At 35.1% G+C, this 18,371-nt stretch overlaps 1 protein-coding gene across 2 annotated transcripts in view; it reads left to right on the top strand.

Moving 5' to 3' along the window:
* The window catches only part of MXI1 (MAX interactor 1, dimerization protein), a 79,736-nt gene that overhangs the window by 17,093 nt on the left and 44,272 nt on the right, over positions 1-18,371 (top strand). For both annotated transcript variants that reach the window (XM_034663270.1, XM_034663271.1), the window contains exon 2: positions 827-959. In XM_034663270.1, the coding sequence (XP_034519161.1) occupies positions 827-959 (133 nt within the window). The remainder of the gene's footprint in view (positions 1-826; positions 960-18,371) is intronic.

Genomic DNA, 18,371 nt, shown 5'->3' on the forward strand with positions numbered 1-18,371 from the left:
CGCGCCGACCTGTGTGAGCCGGGAGGATGGGGGGAGGTGGGAAAGGGGGGCCGGGGATCTGGGGGCAGAGGGGAGGTGGGCCAGAGCGGAGGTAGGGAGTGTGTTGAGAGTGGGCGCCAGCCCGTGGACTTGGGAGGAAAGAACAGAAGGGAGGGGTGTCGGCGGCGCAGGTAGGGGTGAAGGAGGCGAGGCTGGGAGCCGAGGACTGGAATCTGCTGAGGAGCCGGTGGGAAGGGGGCTGCACACCTGTGGGGAAGGGCCCTCTGAGAAACTGAGGTAGGAGGAGACGGGACCCCATTTAGGGACCGGGACTAGAAGAGCCGTAAAGAGGCAGGGAGTGAAGAGTAGGAACTCTGGAAATTACGCTGTCAGGGGAGAAAATGTCCCCCGAAATGCGGCATTTGAATGGTTTGAAATCCGAGAAGATGGAGCGCTTAGTGAGAGACCCAGAAGGAGGAGAGTTAAAGGGCGGTTTTGAGGCAGGTGAAATAATTGAGGTTATGGTAACTAATCTTAGAAATTAGTGTGTTTCAGTCAAGAATTCATGGAGAAGAGGATTTTGGAGAGGATGGAGAAATCACTTGCTTTAGAGGACGTACCTCTAACACCTTTCAGGTGGTGGGTTGGGTCTGTATATATAATGTTACAGGATCAATGCCCTGGCAAGGACTGAGAATTTTATCTTACAACCTGAAAGTGGAAAAATATTACCTCCTTTTCTTCTGCTGTTTTCAGCAACGTGTTACTGCAAGGACTTCAGATCTGTGGATCCATGGATTTGGGTACATTCCTGTTATCATGTCTTTTTTTCTTGCTGTCTCTTTAGAGTGTGAACATGGCTATGCCTCAACGTTCCCCTCCATGCCGAGCCCCCGGCTGCAGCATTCAAAGCCCCCAAGGAGATTGAGCCGAGCTCAGAAACACAGCAACGGAAGCAGCAACACCAGCACTGCCAACAGGTAGCAAGCTGGGGAGGTTTAGAAAGGGCAGCTGGAGGGAGGGAGCACACACTCAGGCAAAAGTGCCGGCCCTATTCACCTCAGTTCTCTAATATCAAGTCTGGAGCAACACTGACTAGCCAAATGAGTTCCTTTACCACCATCCCTGGAGATTTGACCCTTTTAAAATAATAAAGTCTAGATATCATAACCTGACTTTGTGCGGAAGGGAAGGAAAAGAATCCAGAAGACAGCCAAAGAGTTCTTGCTGGATTTATTAAGTGGGGAGGTCTGTGACTGAGAGGGACAATAAATTGTGAGACTTGACAGCATGTGTCCATGCGTGCAACCACACGCTAAAAGTAATCTTGGGCCAGCTTTAAACTTGGACGATCCAAGAATTTTTAAAAACCAAAAATAGCTCAGGCAGGATATAAAGCAGAATCAAGGGTTTTGTTAAAGGAATAAAAATATTTGGTTAGAGTAGGAAGTTAGTGGGCATGGTCTATTTGTTGTTTAAGGGTGAAAGGGAAGACCATGCTATGAAAGTTTTGTCTCTTATTTGGTAAGATTGAGTTGGTAAGGGAGCTTTTAAAGAAAAAAGAAAGAGAGGGAGGAAGGAAGGAAGGAGGAAGCTTATTTTTCAGTCCAAAGAGATCCCTAGGAAATGCTTGTCTGGATGTACTCAGATACAGTTGACTTCCATTTTTTGAAAACTTTTGGTAGTGCCTGGCTGTCTTTTCAGTGTTTTGTCCCAGAGGGCCGGTGAATTCTAAGGATTCAACTCGTAGGAAGTTTTTAACAGGCCATCTTAAAATCAACAGATGCTGTTTTTTTCCATTGGCAAAAGAAGTTAAATGAAACCTTTTTTCCTGATTCCCAAAGCTCTGTCTAGAGAATGTAAGCATTTATTTTGGAGAGGCAGAGAGCAATCTCTGGATAACTAAGGTTGTCTGAAGAGTTTGGGGAACTCCAGACAGGTAGTTGGGTAGTCACTTGGGGAAGTAGGTTAGGGAGATAGCAGGAATAGGGGCTCTTACTAATAGATGCAGGAAACTTGAGGCTCCTACAGATAATAATTAGAGCTCAAAAGGTTGGATCTTCCCACTCTGCATTTTTGTCATTGCTGAGGCAAAACTAGGATTCGCTCTTCCCCCTTTGACTAATCTTTAAAGCTGTGTGTTTCTCTTTTGGCTTCTTCATTAGGACTATTCTGTGTTTTTTGAACTTAATTTTTAAAATTATAAAAACAGTTATCTATCAGCTTAATATGCTGTATTTATGTTTATGTATTGGTCTAGAAGGTGTTTTATGGCGTGATAGGTTTGGAATGAAAATATGTAATATGATATGCAGCATTTAAACAAAGAAATATAAATTTTCTTGCTTTTCACAGTTTCTCTGGTTAAGGTATCAGCATTAGGATCTATATTTCAAGAATGTGAATTCATGGGTTTTTCAATCCATGTGTAGATTAAAAAAGGGTTTGTTTGTTTTATTTAGAGACATGCAAAGAGTATCAGATAGGAAACCAGACCTGGGTTTTGTCATGCTACAAGTATTTACTGAGTCTTTCCTATTGGTAGAAATCAGGTAAATGATCTTACTACATTTTCTCTTCGTCCCTCTTCTCATCTGTAAAATGAAGGGATGGACTACATATTTACCAAGGTCCCTTTTTCCCCTGAAGTTCTATGACACTGGTTTACTGACAGTTTTAGAGATCAGTTATAATATTAGTTTAGTATGTATATACCACTCCATCATTGCAGATGCGGCATTGTAACTAATAATTTAAGGATTATAGATGCATAAATAAGATACATTTCTAGATTTTACCAGTTATGTTACAAGTCATTAATAAGTCTTTGTCATCTATTGACTTATACTTTGCTCAGTTTGGGGTTTTGACTAAGTGGTGTCTGTTTCATGGTAGGGTTCCTGTTAGGATTCTACTATTATGTGTGGGACCACAATGCTAATTACTGTATGTTTTAGCATAGCATATCAGAAAATTTGTAAAACTGCAGGCATGCCATGTTCTTTCAGCACCTATGGGAAAATAATTATGTGTACATTGGACTACCCAAGACTAAGGAAGATTATTTTTCATAGGAATATAATAAGGAAAGGAAAAGAAAGAGTAAGAAATAGATTTTAAAATATATTAAGGTCCACCCGTGTGTGGGGTTTAGACTGGGGCCGGTAGATGAGAACTAGTATGTTAAAGTGAAACACTAGAAATTATTTTTCCTTACCATTTGTTAAAACTTCTGCTTCATGGAATAGAGGAGCCAAGGACCAATTTCCAATGCTGGGATATGTGAGAAATGGGGTTGTTAGTCCATTTGAAGGAGACCTTATGGACTTCTGTTAATTTTAAGCCTATTACTGGATTTCGTAGAAATTTTATTATATTGGTTACATAAAGCAGAAAGAAAGAAGACTTGTAAAAATTCTCCATTTATTAGTCATCTGAAACAAGGAAAGGAATAGAGTTATGAGCATATCTCTTATTTTCTTGATCAAAAAGCTACTTGTGTGGAAGTTGCTGTTATGCATGTTGGACGTTGATATCTTGTCTGCCATAAGATGACATTTGTTTTCCTGACATTTTAGCATCTTTCACATATAATGTTGGTTGGCTTTTCCCCCCCTAATATTTTCAGGTATAATATGATCTTCCTGATATAAAATGTTGTTTTGTAAGTTTATGCTGAATGTTAACTCCTAATATTATAAGTCTTGAAATTTTATTTTCACAGAAGTACAAAGGAGAGAAAATAAATGATATAATGTGATATTACAAGCATGTACCTTGAAAATCCCTGTGATTTTATCATTTGGTATCCTTCTAACTGACAATTGAGAAATGGGACCTATAATATGTAATTATTTTTTAAATACATGGTTGACTTTACTGTAGTCTTGGTCATGGCCTTCTGGCACATTTCCTAAAATCACCCTTCCTAAGATGTTACTGTAGTTAGAAAACCTGGCTGCAATTGCTTTCTGGCTCATTGAGGAGCATCACAGAAGCTCAAATTCCCGGCTTTTACTTTTTGGTCTCACAACTGAAAAATTTCAAGATCCGTCATCTTTAAAACTCTACTAATACTACTCTACCTGGCTTCGTTGTAACACTGATTTTCTCCTAAATATCTCTTGAATCTGCCTTCTTTTCCCTTATATTCATTACTTCCATCCTAATGAGATACCATCTATCTCTCACCTGGAGAACTGTTGTAACCTTCTAACTTGTATCCATACAACTACTCCTGATCCATATACAATTCTGATGAATTATATTGGCTAGCATAGCTTTCTTTCAGTTCCTTCAATATACCATGTTTCCTCCTACTTCAAGGTCTTTGTGCGTATACTGTTCTTTCCCCTTTTGCCAAGTTGTCTCTATCTAATAACACTCTTATTTCAACTCAATCATAACTTCTTCAGGAATCCTTTCCTCATCAGCCAAAGTAGATAAGGTGTTCACGTGATGGCACCCCTACTTTTCCTTCATGGTATTTATCATAGTTTGTAGAAATACAGTTCTCTGGTTGATAAATTTATGTCTCATTAATTGGACTAAAAACTCCATGAAGGCAGGAATTGAATCTCTTCTGCTTAAGGATTGATCCCCAGTATCTATCACAATGCCTTGCACATAGTAGGTGTTTCTTAAAAAATGCAAGGTTTTCAAACTCCAGGTAGACTGCCCTCTGTGGAACTGAGTTTCTCTTTTGTGCTAAGTACCATATTAAAGTCTGGAGGGAGAAATGATACAACTCCTGCTTTGGCAAACTGATTGCATTGTATTCTAAAGGATGTTAATGATAATATATTTGGAAAGATAGATAATATGTAGTATTTGAAGAACAAAAATCTCCAACTGCCAGTTCTTTTAAATGTATATTATACTATAGTATAGTATGTAAGTATATTATTATAGTAGACTATAGAATGTTGCAAATAATTTTAAAGAACACTCGTTATCCTGTCATGAAAATAAAATACTAAAACGTATCTGCAAGAACCATAAGTCTGTCAGATATGGGCAATAAATGTTGATATGATCCTATGACACATAGTAATTGCATTGTTTTAAGGTGATGTAGAAAGTAATAGTAAGTACCAGTTTATGTTTGAATTTTAAGTTGATGAAAAATTTATTCTATTTGGTATCCTTTGGATATTAAGGAATCTCACAATAGCAGCCACATTTCAGTTCTACCTTCTAGGACTGAAAGCATTAGAAAGCAAACAAAACAACTTCCCTTTTGCTGGAAGCTTTTAGTTTAACTTTTCTTAAACTACAGAATCATGAAATGTTTTAGTCTTAGAGGGAATGATTGTATATTTGTATATATTGTATATTTTCAGCTTTAAAGCCTTTTTGGTTGTCTTTTTCATGGATTATTAGTTTTGGGGGAAAGTAGTGGTGAATTTTTTTTCTTTAAGGATAGTTGTAGAGGATTTTTTTCCAGTAGAAGTAATTTGAAATTTGTTATATCTTCTGTTTTTATTCTTAAATATGTACCTATTTGTTCACTGAATGGTTGAATGAAAACTTATTTTTATTGTGAAATTTCTTTTTACTATTCCATGCTTTTCAATTTTCTGTATCAAGAAATAGTTTCCGAATCTCTCTCAAATAGATAACTCCTAGAGTATCAGGACAAAAGTAGAGATTAGTAACAGTTAGACTCTCTGATGTTAGTATTGTTCTTCAGTGTTTTCCAAATGTTGAATGGTTAACACTTCCTGTATGATGTTTTCTGTGATATTCTGTCTTCCCCTAAAACCAAGTTTAAATGAAAAATTTTCAAGAATTATTTATATACCTCACTCTAAATAAACCTAGACTTTCCATTAAATGCTTCATTGAAGCTTAAGTTTGCTGTGCAGAGTTTCTAAAGGACATATTCCCTTATGGAAGTATTGTTTCAAGGAGACTTGATGAGCATGCCTTGTAAGTCAGTAGGACAGCTGCTTCTGTTCCTATTTGATTAGCTACCTTTTTCCAGAATATTGAATACATGATGTGGAAGATCACAAATTATAAAAAAGGAATTCAAGATTTGATTCAGTATGGTTCTCTGCTTTATGAAGGTAAGATATTATCACTCATTTTATGATTAAAACTCATGTGGCCTAGAGATGGTAAGAGATACCTATTTAGCTATAGGTGGTGGTTGATTTAATATCAAGCAGGATTTTCAGCAGAATATGCATCATTCTAACCAGATGAGACTGTTGACCTGAAGAAAGCTTTTTCTTCTATATTTCTCCTTAGAAAGGAAACTGCGTTACTTTCTTTTGGACATAGCGTGAGTCTTTGTCACTTCTTAAGTGAAGACAGTTTTCCAGATACTAATCAAAGAGCTTTGATGGTGTCGTTTGACAAAATGTATTTCCAGATCTCATTTTTGATCAGTAGTGCTGATGTTATATAAGCCTGCATATTTTTTTTTGTTAGATTGTTTTTATTTTTCATTTTGGCTCCCTACATTTTAAAATTCTGGCAGCTTTTTTCCCTCTCTGCATATGTATGTAGGGGTTTGTGTGTGAGAGAGAGAGAGAGAGTGTGTGTGTGTGCGCGCGCGTGCGTGCGTGTATGTGCGTATACTCCATCTTCATTACCATTTAATGACGGAAACACACGTTATCAAGTAAACATAAATATATCATTTCAAACTGTGATGAGTTTAATATAGGAAAAATAGATAATCCTATGAGGAGTATAACAGGGAGGACCTGATTAAGTTTGATAGATGAAGGAAAACATCTCAAAAGTTGAACCTCTTGCTTTATCTTACCTTGAACTTTTTTCTCATGTTCATACACATCTGTTAAATCATTTTTAATTATAGCATAATATTCTGTTTCATGCATATACCATAATTTGGTATATAATAAACATCCATTGATGACATTTAAGTTATTTTTAGATATTTTTTCATTGAAAACAGGGCTGCTCTGAACATCTTTTTGCAGATACCTTTGTGCATCTGTCCACTTAGATCCTTAGGATAAACCTGAAGAATTAGAATTGTTGGGTCAAAGGGTAGGATCCATATTCAATAATAATAATTATAGTAACATCTTGTGTTTAACATATTACTTGTCTGTAAAGCCCTTTAATGTACATTATTACCTCATTTGAATTTCAGAACAGTTCTGTGAGGTAAAATGAAAATATTTTCCTTATTTTTTTGATGAGGAAACTGGATTGGCATGCAAGGTAACTTGCACAGGTAGAACTAGGAGATAAGAGAAATCCCTGGGATTTGTTTCTCTGAGATCAGCAAACAGCCCTTAGTAATAATTTACTTAAAAAGTAAGACTTAATGACTGTAACCTGAAATTTATGTGTTAGCACTCCCCTTTTCTGCTCTGCCAAATGCCTGAAACTTGTGGTCTGCATCTGCTGCTTTAATGCTTTCCCACCAGTGCTTTTTCAGCTTTTGCAGTTTCCTTCCTTTTTCTCTAGTTATTGAAACTGCTTTCTTAAAGGTAATTAGTAACCAAATTTACCGAACTTACACTATGTACATAGAACATGCTTCCCTACCATAGAGGAGCTTATGGCGTATTTGGAAAAATACGCATATAATAAAATGGTAAATTATACAACTCAGTAAGATGTTTTAAACATGGCTGTTTTTATTTGTCAGATGACAGTATATAGATTAAATTATTTATAGAGGAGATTACAGTACATTGTTGTAGAAATGTTACAGATTCACAGTATATATTTATTCATTAACTTTGACATACATTCAAGGAGACATAGGGATTCCATAACTTAGTACAAGTGAAATTCCTTATGTTTTATCTAAGTAACTAATTTCTTATAAGAGAATATATTTGGTTTGGTAGGTAATTTTGCTGTTAATGTTATTACATACATTTCTGGGGAAAGGTGTTGTGGGTTTTCTTTTTATTTAGTTTTATGACATTGGATAAAAAGGTTTCTGTGTGGTATTTATTTCTTTATGTTTCTTTATTATGGGAAATATTTTTAATAGTTTTTTGAAAACACTATGTAAACACCATTTGTGGAGGCCGCATGATGAGAGCTTTGAAGCCATTTGAAATGGGCATTTTTAAATTATAGAAGAATGTAATTTTATTTATTTATCTTTAAAGATTTTATTTATTTATTCATGAGAAACAGAGAGAGGCAGAAGCAGGAAGAAGCAGTCTCCCCACGGAGCAGGAAGCCCAATGAAGGACTCGATCCTAGGACTGTGGGATGAAGACCTGAGCCAAAGGCAGGCACTTAACTCCCTGAGTCACCCAGATGCCCAAAGAACAGAATTTTTGTCTCAGTTAATGTATTTTGATAAAGCAACTGATTTTCCTTTTTTCTTATTTTGACTAATTAGACAGGGACAATTAGGATTCTCTTTGAGGAACTGTGAAGAACCTACCTTTTTATGTAATAAGAAACTAGAGGGTAAAATGTAGTAAGCTTGTCTTACAAAACTGCGAATTTTGAGGTTTTTAATTTGGATTACCATAATCTTGTGTGGGAGTATATATCTTCAATATGAATAACAGAAAAAAAAAGTGATCTTCAGATTTCACAAAAACTTTGGACGATATATTGTTGTTAATACTGGATCTGCTAGGACTGGCTTCTGTAGTCTTTGTTGGTAACAGTCAATGCACAGAAGTTATAATTTAAAATTTAGACTTCTGGCCTGGCTCTAAAACAATTTGGTGTTCTTAATATTATCATTTTAACATGTTATCCAGTCAGTTGTCCTTTGGAAGGCTTGTTACTTTCCTGGAAATAGTACTATAACCCAAAAAGAAGTATTTGAATCTCATTTTTCTATAGAATCATTGTTTATTAGGGAGGTTCCCAAAAGCTCAAAGTCTAATATTTTTATGGAATTTATCATAAGTACCATATTTAATCCACTTAAAGAAGCAAAACAATTTATCTATATAAAATTTAATTATTTTTAAGTGTGTATAAATAAATAGAATTACATGGTGGTTATCTAACAATGTAAAGATAAAATGCCATAGTGTATGTTAAATAGTTGTAATTTTCTTAATAAGTCATGCCTTATTTATTTATTTATTTATTGGCAAAAGGTGGGTGATGGAATGTGAACTGTAAGAGGACAGGGACTTTGTAATTTTGGAGTATCTATTAGTGTAGGTCCTCATTAAATACTAAATAAATGAATGGCTGAATACTTTGAGCATGATCATGTACATCTGCAGGTATTTTTAAATGAAATGTTGACATATTTTTGAAAAGACTTTTAGAGAAATTTAGGCACAATTGATTGCTTTGTATGAAGTTGTTCTAGGGGTGTTTAATATCATTCTCATTGTCAGTTTATTTGTGGCAGGTATACTTATTGGAGACCAAGTTATGTTTGTGTTTTTAACATTGAAGTTGAAGCCCATATTATTAGAATAGCTGAGTAACATGTTTCTTTTATTCTTTAAACAAACATGTAAGTATCAGTAGGAATTTAATATTAACTTATTAAGTACCAGTATGTGTTTCATACTGTTGGTCATTTTCATACATGTGGTGAATAACTTGATGGTAGAGTGTAACAGGCGTGACGTACTGTCCTGTGAGATGAAGGTCTCTACTCTGCATGTTCACAGGAACACTTGAATGTGAATTGTCATAGCATTATTCATAACCACCAAAAGCTGGAAGCAAAATATCCATAAGCTGGTAAATGAATGGACAAGCAAAATGCAGTATGTTCAGACAGTGGAATACTCTCCAGCAATAAAAATAAACTACTCATACATACAACAAAGTAGATGAACCACAAAAACATTAAACAAAGTCAGATACATAACAGTGCATATTGTATGATTCCATTTTGCAAAATTTATTTTTTAAAAAGGCAAAACTGTAGGAATTGGAAAGCAGATCAGTGGTAGGCTAGGGATGGGAATGGAGATTGACTACAAATGGGCATGAAGGAACTTTGGGGTGATAGAAGTGTCCTAACCCTGGATTGTGGTAAAGGTTATGCAGCTGTATAAATTCACTGAAGCTCATTGAACTGTACCCTTAAAATGGGTGAATTTTATAGTATGTAAATTATACCTCAGTAAAACTGTTTTAAAAAAATTGCTGTTGCTGTTTATTGCAGTAAGATGAGTCTGAAGATGTGACGGGTGCTAAAAAGAACTGAAGGTAGAGTGAATGAATATTAAACAATGAGGCCTTCAAAACTTGAAATAAACCAGTAAGGGGTTAGGAGTAGGGAGTGTGGCTGGTTGGAAAAAGGTACCTCCTCCATTCTCCAGCAGCTACCAAAACAAGCAGATTCAGCTATCCTGCCAGCCTCTCCTCCCTTACTTCCTTTGAGAATGACTTTTCTGTGTGATGTACTTGCCTTAGACAGTAAGATTCTTTGAAATAGATGTGTAACATCTGTGTCTGCTTCTAGTACTATAGGGAAGAATGGAATATATTAACAATAAAATTTGGGATCAACTTCAAAAAAGTGGAGTTTATATTTATTATAATTAATGCTGTTAATTACGGTACTGTTCATTTCTCTTCATTCCAAAGTATCTATCGAATGTTTATTTCATGCCTGACTCTATCCTAAAATATCAGATTACAATTTGGAAGTCAAGAGGAAATCACAGATATTTTCTGCATTTTTAAAGGTTTTTAGAATGTTGCTCTATGTTATTATATATTATGTGTTATCACACATTAAATGTCCTGTTTCAACTTTTGGAAGTATGCTTAAGAGCAATAATTTTAATTTTCAAAATTCTCTGTAGTTTTTAATATTGCTCTCTCACCTAAGAAGTGATGATTTCATGAATAATGTGTAACTTTAGTATGTATTAGATGCTTCTTAATTTCTGGCACTACTAAGAATAGAAAGTGAAGTAGTTATCTTTTATTTTAAATTCATAACATTTAAAAAAAAGTAATAGGTATATATAGTTGTAAGAGTCTGCTAATACTAAATAGCATATAAAGAAGAATAACATTCCTCTGCCTCATCGCTCCCCTTCCAGTGTCTACTTCTAGAGGCTACCACTTCTAGTAATTTAACAGTTTGTTGGCTGTTTGCTTTCTTTTTTTCTTTTCTTTCTTTTTTTTTTAAGTTTTTACTTATTTAAGTAATCTCTACACCCACCATGGGGCATGACCTCACGACCCTGAGATGAAGAGTTGCATGCTTTTCCGCCTGAGCCAGGCAGGTGCCCCTGCTTTCATATTTCTAAATAAGAAGCTTATTTTGGAAGCGCTTGGGTGCCTCAGTCGGTTAAGTGTCTGACTCTTAATTTCCACTCAGATCACAATCTCAGGCTTGTGAGATCAAGCCCTGTGTCAGGCTCTGTGCTCAGTGTGGAGTCTGCTTGAGATTCTCCCTCTGCCCCTCCCCCTGTTCTCTCTCTCTCCAAATAAATTAAATCTTTAAAAAATTTTTAAAAATAAGCTTATTCTGCTTATTATCTGTTGATTTCTTGTTATGGAAGATGAAGACTTGACTGTCTATACTCTTGACTAACAGCAGATTAATCATATGCCAGAAATGAAAAAAAAATTTTAAGTACACATAAATATAGATATTTCCCAAAGGAATGAGGTTTTTAAATTATCTACATTCAAGTACTTTGTATTATTAGTCTCCCACAATAAGGAATTAATATTTTGTTCTTATTTTTGAGTACTTTGTGGAACATTAGATTATTGCCTCAGTTTCTGGATGAGGCTTATTACTTTTTTAAAAAATAAGTTTTTATTTGGATATAATTTCCATACAATAAAATTCCCCAATTTTTAGTGTATTATTCAGTGACTTGACATATGTGTACAGTCATGCAATCTCCAGCAAAATTACCATACAGAACATGTTTATCACCTCAAAACATTGCTTCATGCCTCTTTAAAGTCAGCTTCCTACCTCTGTCTCTTGGCCCTCGCAACTTCTCATGTTTTCTGTCACAGCAGTTTTGCCATTTCTAGAGTTTCATATAAGTGGGATCATGTATATACTCTTTTTGTCACAAACTCCTTTCACTTAGCATAATGTTTTTTGAGATTCATGTTTTTCTGTGTTTCACTAGTTCAGTCTTTTGTATTGCTGAGTAATAATTCATTGTATGGATCTACCACAATTTGTTTATCCATTCACCAGTTGATAGACATTCAGGTTGCATATAGTTTTTAGCTATTATAAGTAAAGATGCCATGTACTTTCATGGACAGGTCTTTTGTGGATATATGTTTTCATTTTCTTAGATAAATACCTAGGAGTAGAATTGCTAGGCCATATAGTAAGTATATATTTAACTTTTTAAAAGAATTGTCAAACCATTCCCCAAAGTGTCTATACATTTTACATTCTGACTAGCAGTGAAGTGACCCGGATAGCACTTGGTATTGTCAGTCTTAAATTTTAGCCATTCTAGTGGGTGTGTCATGATAACTTGTGGTTTATATTGCATTTTCCTTATAACTAATAATCTTGAGCATCTTTATATGGGCTTGTTTGCTATTGATATATTTTCTTTGGTGAAGTGTCTAATTATATTTTTTGCCTTTTTTCCTTTGAGTTGTTTGTTTTCTTGTTGAGCTGTAAAGAGTTCTTTGTAAAGTCTAGGGGCACCTGGGTGGCTTAGTTGGCTAAGCATTGGATTCTTCGTTTCAGCTCAGGTAATGTTAAGGTCTTGGTTTTAGCTCAGGTCATGTCAAGGGGCTTGATCCGCACAGAGTCTGCTAGGAGTCTGCTTGAGATTCCCTCTCCCACTGCCCCTCCCCACTCGAATAAATTAAGTAAATAAATAAATAAAATTGAAAAAAAGAGACTGTTATCCAAAATACAAAGACTTAAAAAAAAAAAAGAGTTCTTTGTAAATTCTGGATACAATTCTTTATTACATATGTGTTTTGCAAATGTTTTCTACTAGTGGTTTGCCTTTATCATTTTCTTAACAGTATCTTTTGAAGAACCAAAGATGCATATTTTGATGAAGTTCAGTTTATAATGTTTGTCTTTTATTACTCATGCTTCTAATGTCCTAAAAAAAATCTTTGCATAATCCAAAATCATGAAAAATGTTCTCTTTTCTCCTAGCAGTCTTATAGTTTTAGGTTTCTAAGTTTCATTTATAGTTAATTTTTGTAGAAGGTGTGAGGTGAGGGCTAAAGTTCATTTTTTGGCAAATATATATATATATTTTTTTTAAACTCTGCTTTCTCCATTGAATTACCTTAGGATCTTTGTAAAAAATCAGTTGACCACATGTATGTGAATTTATGATTGGTCCATTGATCAAAATATTTATTTTTATTTCCAAACCACAGTGTCTTCATTACTATAGGTTTTTTTTTTAAAGATTTTATTTACTTGTTTGAGAGAGAGAGCGAGTGCATGAGTGGGAGGAGAGGGGCAGAGGGAGAGGATGAAGATGACTCCCTGCTGAGCAATCAGCCTGATGCCAGCTCTGTCCAGGACCCGGAGATCATGACCTGAGCTGAAGGCAGAGACCTAACTGACTGAGCCACCCAGGCACCCTTGCTGTAGTTGTTCTTTTTTTTTTTTTTTTTTTTAATAAGTCATGAAATCAGGTAGTAGTGTAAGTCTTCAGTGTGGTTCTTGTTTTTCAAAAGTTCCTTTGACTATTATAGGTCTTTTGCAATTTAACATACATTATAGAATCTCCTCATCAGTTTCTGCAATAAAGCCTATTAGAATTTTGATTGGGATTACATTGAATCTATAGATTAATTTACAGAGACCTCACCCATCTGAACAGTATTGAATCTTCTGATTCATGAACATGGTATGTCTCTTCGTTTACTCAATTATTTAGATGTTTTCATAGTTCAGCAATATTTTGTAGTTTTTAAGAATGTAATGTACAGGGGTGCCTGGGTGGCAGAGCGGTTAAGCGTCTGCCTTCGGCTCAGGGAGTGATCCTGGCGTTATGGGATCGAGCCCCACGTCAGGCTCCTCTGCTATGAGCCTGCTACTTCCTCTCCCACTCCCCCTGCTTGTGTTCCCTCTCTCGCTGGCTGTCTCTATCTCTGTCGAATAAATAAATAAAATCTTTAAAAAAAAAAAAAGAATGTAATGTACATACTTTGTTAAATGTATCCTTAGGTAGTTATTAATCTTTGATGGTGTTAAAAGTGGCAATTGAATTTGGTATATTAGTTCTAATAATTTGTATATTCCTTAGGATTTTCTAAATAGATAATAAATGATGTTGTTTGCAGTACAGATATTTTACTTCTTCCTTTCCATTCTGTATAATGTTTCTTTTTTCTGCCTTATTTCATTGGCGAGGACCTCTAATATGATGCTGAATAGATGTAGTGAGAGTGAACATCCTTCCTTGTTCCTAATCTTGAGAAAACTTGCATTCTTTCACCGTTGAGTATGATAGCTGTACTTTTTGTAGATGCCTTTTCACAGGTTTAGGAAATTCCTTTCTTTCCTTATTTACTGAGTTTTTTTTTTTTTAATCCTGAGTAGATGCTGAATTTTGTTAAATGCTATTTCTGCATTTATTGAGATTATACTGTATTTTTAAAATTATTCTGTTAATGTGGTCAGTTACATTGATATTTTTGTTGAATCTTAAATCAATCTTGCATTCCTGGAACAAACTCTATTTGGTCGTGGTATATTTATGATGCTGACACCAACCACCCATAGTTAGCACAGTGTCCACAGGTTTAAGCATGCAGTTCTCAACATGACTGCCCTTACTACAGATGCCAGCTGCACTAACTGGCTAACTTCTGACTAATAGGCTACAAATTTGGGGGTCCTTAATCTCCTCAGGTTTGATAATTCACTAGAACTTCTCACAGAACTCAGGAAAGCACTATACTTATGATTACAAATTTTATTACAAATAATTAAAATCAGGGCCAGCTAAATGAAGAGAAATATAGGGCAAAGTCTGGGAGAGTTGGGAACGTGCAGCTTCTCTGTCCTTCCCATGTGGAATCAAGATGCATTACCTTCCTGGCACACTGATGTATTTACCAACTAGGAAGCTCACCTGAGCCTCAGATTCCAGAGTTTTTATTTCAAAATCATTGTGTAGTCATAACTGTTTGAATCATTGGCCACATGATTGAACTCATCTCTAGTGACTGTTCTCTCCCTGGAGGTTAGGCAGTCAGGTGATATCAATGGCTCGAAGCCCCAGCCCTCTAATCACACAGTTCATCTTTCTGTTGTGACCAGCCCCCAATTTGAGTCACTTCTTTAACATAAACTCAGGTGTGGTCCAGGGCCCACCACGAACAATGTAGAGATTTCTATAACTTTGGAAATTCCAAGGTTTCGGGAAGTTGGGACAAAGACTAATTTTTTTATTGTAAGACTGATACCACGTATTTGCTGTTGAACTGGTTCAATTTGCTAATATTTTGTCAAGAATTTTTGTATCATGAAGGATAGTAATCTGTTTTTTTGTTTTGTTTTTTTCTGATGTAATTTCTTTGTCTGGTTTCACTACCAGAATAATACTGGCCTCAAAATGAGTTGGGAAATGTTCCCTCTTCCTTTATTTTTTGAAAGATTTTATGTAGCATTGGTATTATTTATTCCTTAAATGCTAAGTAACATTTGCTGATGAAACCTTCTGGGCCTGGAGTTTTCTTTGTGGGAAGGTTTTTGATTATGAATTCAATTGCTTTAATAGATGCAAGAGTATTCGGGGTTTCTAATTCTTCTTGAGTCCGTTTTGATAATTTGTATCTTTCAAGAAATTTGTCCATTTCACCTAAGTTGTTTGAATTTATTGGCATAAAGTTGTTCATAATATTCTCTTACCATTGTAATCTGTGTAGGATCTGTAGTGACGTGCACTCTTTAATCCTGATATATATATTTTTCGTATTAGTAATTTTTCTCTTTCTTTCTTCATCAGTCTTAGAATTTTATCAATTCTACTGACTTTTTTAAAGTTAAATTTTGGTTTTATTGATATTCTTTATTGTTTCCTGTTTCTTATTTTGTTCATTCCTATTCTTGGCTTTATTATTTCTTTCCTCTATTTCAGAGTTTCTCAGCCTCAGCACTATTGACAATTTTGGCCAGATAATTCTGTTTTGAGCATCATAGGACGTTTAGTAGCATCCGTGACCTCTCCTCGCAAAATGCTAGTAGATCTCCTAGTTGTAATAACAGAAGATGTCTCCAGACTTTGCCAAATATCTGCTGGTGAGCAGAATAGCCCACAGTTGAGAACCATTGCTCAACTTCTTTCAGTTTAGTTTGCTGCTTTTTCTAGCTTCTAAAAGTGAAATCTCAGATCGCTGATTTTAGACTCCACCCCCAACATAAGGATTTAAAGCTAAACATTTTTCTTGAAGCACTGCTTTAGCTGCATTGAACGAATTTTGATATGTTGCATTTTCTTTATCATCCTGAAGATATTTTCTGATTTCTTTGTGATTTGTTCTTTAACTTGTGACTTCTTATTTCCTTCCTCTATTTCTTTCGGTTTCATTTGCTCTTCTTTTTGTAACTTCTTAAGGTGAAAGACCATTGATTTTGAACCTTTCTTTTTTCTAATAGGAGAACTTAAAGCTAAACATTACTGTATGAGCACTGCTTTAAGCTACATCCAACAAATTTTGATATGTTGTGTTTTTATTATCATTCAGAATATTTTCTAATTTCTCTGCATTTTGTTTTTTGATTTGTGGCTTACCTTCCAGATATTACTGTTTTTCTAGTTATTTTAATTATTTTTTATTTCTAATTTAATTCCATTGTGCTTAGGGTTCTTACTCTGTATAATTTTAATAAACTTACTGAAAATTAAGCTTTACAAAATGTATAATTTAGGCATGTTTATGTAGTGAGCCAAAAGATTTATCAGAGGCATAAATTAGGCTGTTTGGTATATTTGAAATAAGAACTGTTTTTTACTGAATTCAGTTCATGTGTAATAAATTTTTTCCCTGTTTATTGGAAATGTACATACAGAAAAATATACAAATTCTAAATCCTAAGTACGGCTTGATGAATTTTCACAAAAGTGCAGAAATAAAATATTACAAACTGTTCTTAGAAACCTTTCCCTTTAGGGGCACCTAGGTGGCTCAGTTGGTAAGTGTCTGCCTTTGGCTCAGGTTATGATCTCCAAGTCCTGGGATCAAGCCTCTCCAGGGTTCTGGGATCGAACCCCACATGGGGCTCCATGCTCCACTGGGAGCCTGCTTCTTCCTCTCCCACTCCCCCTGCTGTGTTCCCTATCTCACTGGCTGTCCCTTTCTGTCAAATAAATAAATAAAATCTTTTAAAAAAAAAGAAAGAAACCTTTCCCTTTGACTCTTTCCAGTCACTGTCATCCCCTCCCTGAGGTAACCACTATTCCAACTTTCAATACTGTAAATTAATTTTGCCAGTTTTGAACTTTGTATGAATGGAGTTATGCTGTGTATATTTTTGTGTATCTGCCTTTTTTCATTCAGCATTATGTTAAAATTAGGAAGATTCATCTGTGTTATTGCATAATAGTTGTTCATTTTCAGTGCTCTGTAGTATTACACTGTATGAATATTTCATAGTTTGTTATTCATTCCATTATTGATGGACGTTTGTTTCCAATTTTTGGCTAGTATGAAAAGAATGAGCATTTGTATGTCCTTTGTATGTCCTTTGATGAACATGTTATTAGTTTGGTATATGCCTATGAGTGGAGATCCTGAGTCATAAGGATTGTATATATTCAGCTTTGACATATAAGTTTTAAGGGAAATTTTATTGATTGTAGTTATTGTTATACATCCTTTTTAGATACTTGCTTTTTCGTGGCCGTAGTTATTATGGTGGTTATATTTTTGTCATTGTTAAGGAAGAAGCAATACATTTCTTATAAGGCAGTTTTCCTAAAAGCCTGAAATATTCAAGGTTTACTGTTTTTAATGGTTTTTAAAAATGTGTAACTTTAATAGAAACAAATATACAAAATTACCTTTTTGAAATAATAAGGTATGAAGATGAGGGGCGCCTGGGTGGCTCAGTTGGTAAGTGTCTGCCTTTGGCTCAGGTTATGATCTCCAGGTCCTGGGATCAAGCCTCCTGTTGGGCTCCCTGCTCAGCAGGGAGCGCTTCTCCCTCTCCCTCTGCCCCCACCACATGTGTGAGAACATGAGCTCGCTCGCTCTCTCTCTCAAATAAATAAAATCTTTAGAAAAAAATAAGTCATGAAGTTGAAAAGTATGACATAGGGAATATAGTCAATAAAATTGTAATAATATTGTTTAGTGACTACACTTATTGGGTGAGCACCGAGTAATGCATAGAATTGTTGAATCATTATGTTGTATATCTAAAACTAATATAACACTGTATGTTAATTATACTTCAATAAAATTTAATTTAAAAAAAGAATTACTTTACTGGCAGTTAGCATGATCTCCTTCTATTACAGTGT

The sequence above is a fragment of the Ailuropoda melanoleuca genome, chromosome 6 (genome assembly GCF_002007445.2).
Source record: "Ailuropoda melanoleuca isolate Jingjing chromosome 6, ASM200744v2, whole genome shotgun sequence".
In the NCBI taxonomy this organism is placed as follows: Eukaryota; Metazoa; Chordata; class Mammalia; order Carnivora; family Ursidae; genus Ailuropoda; species Ailuropoda melanoleuca.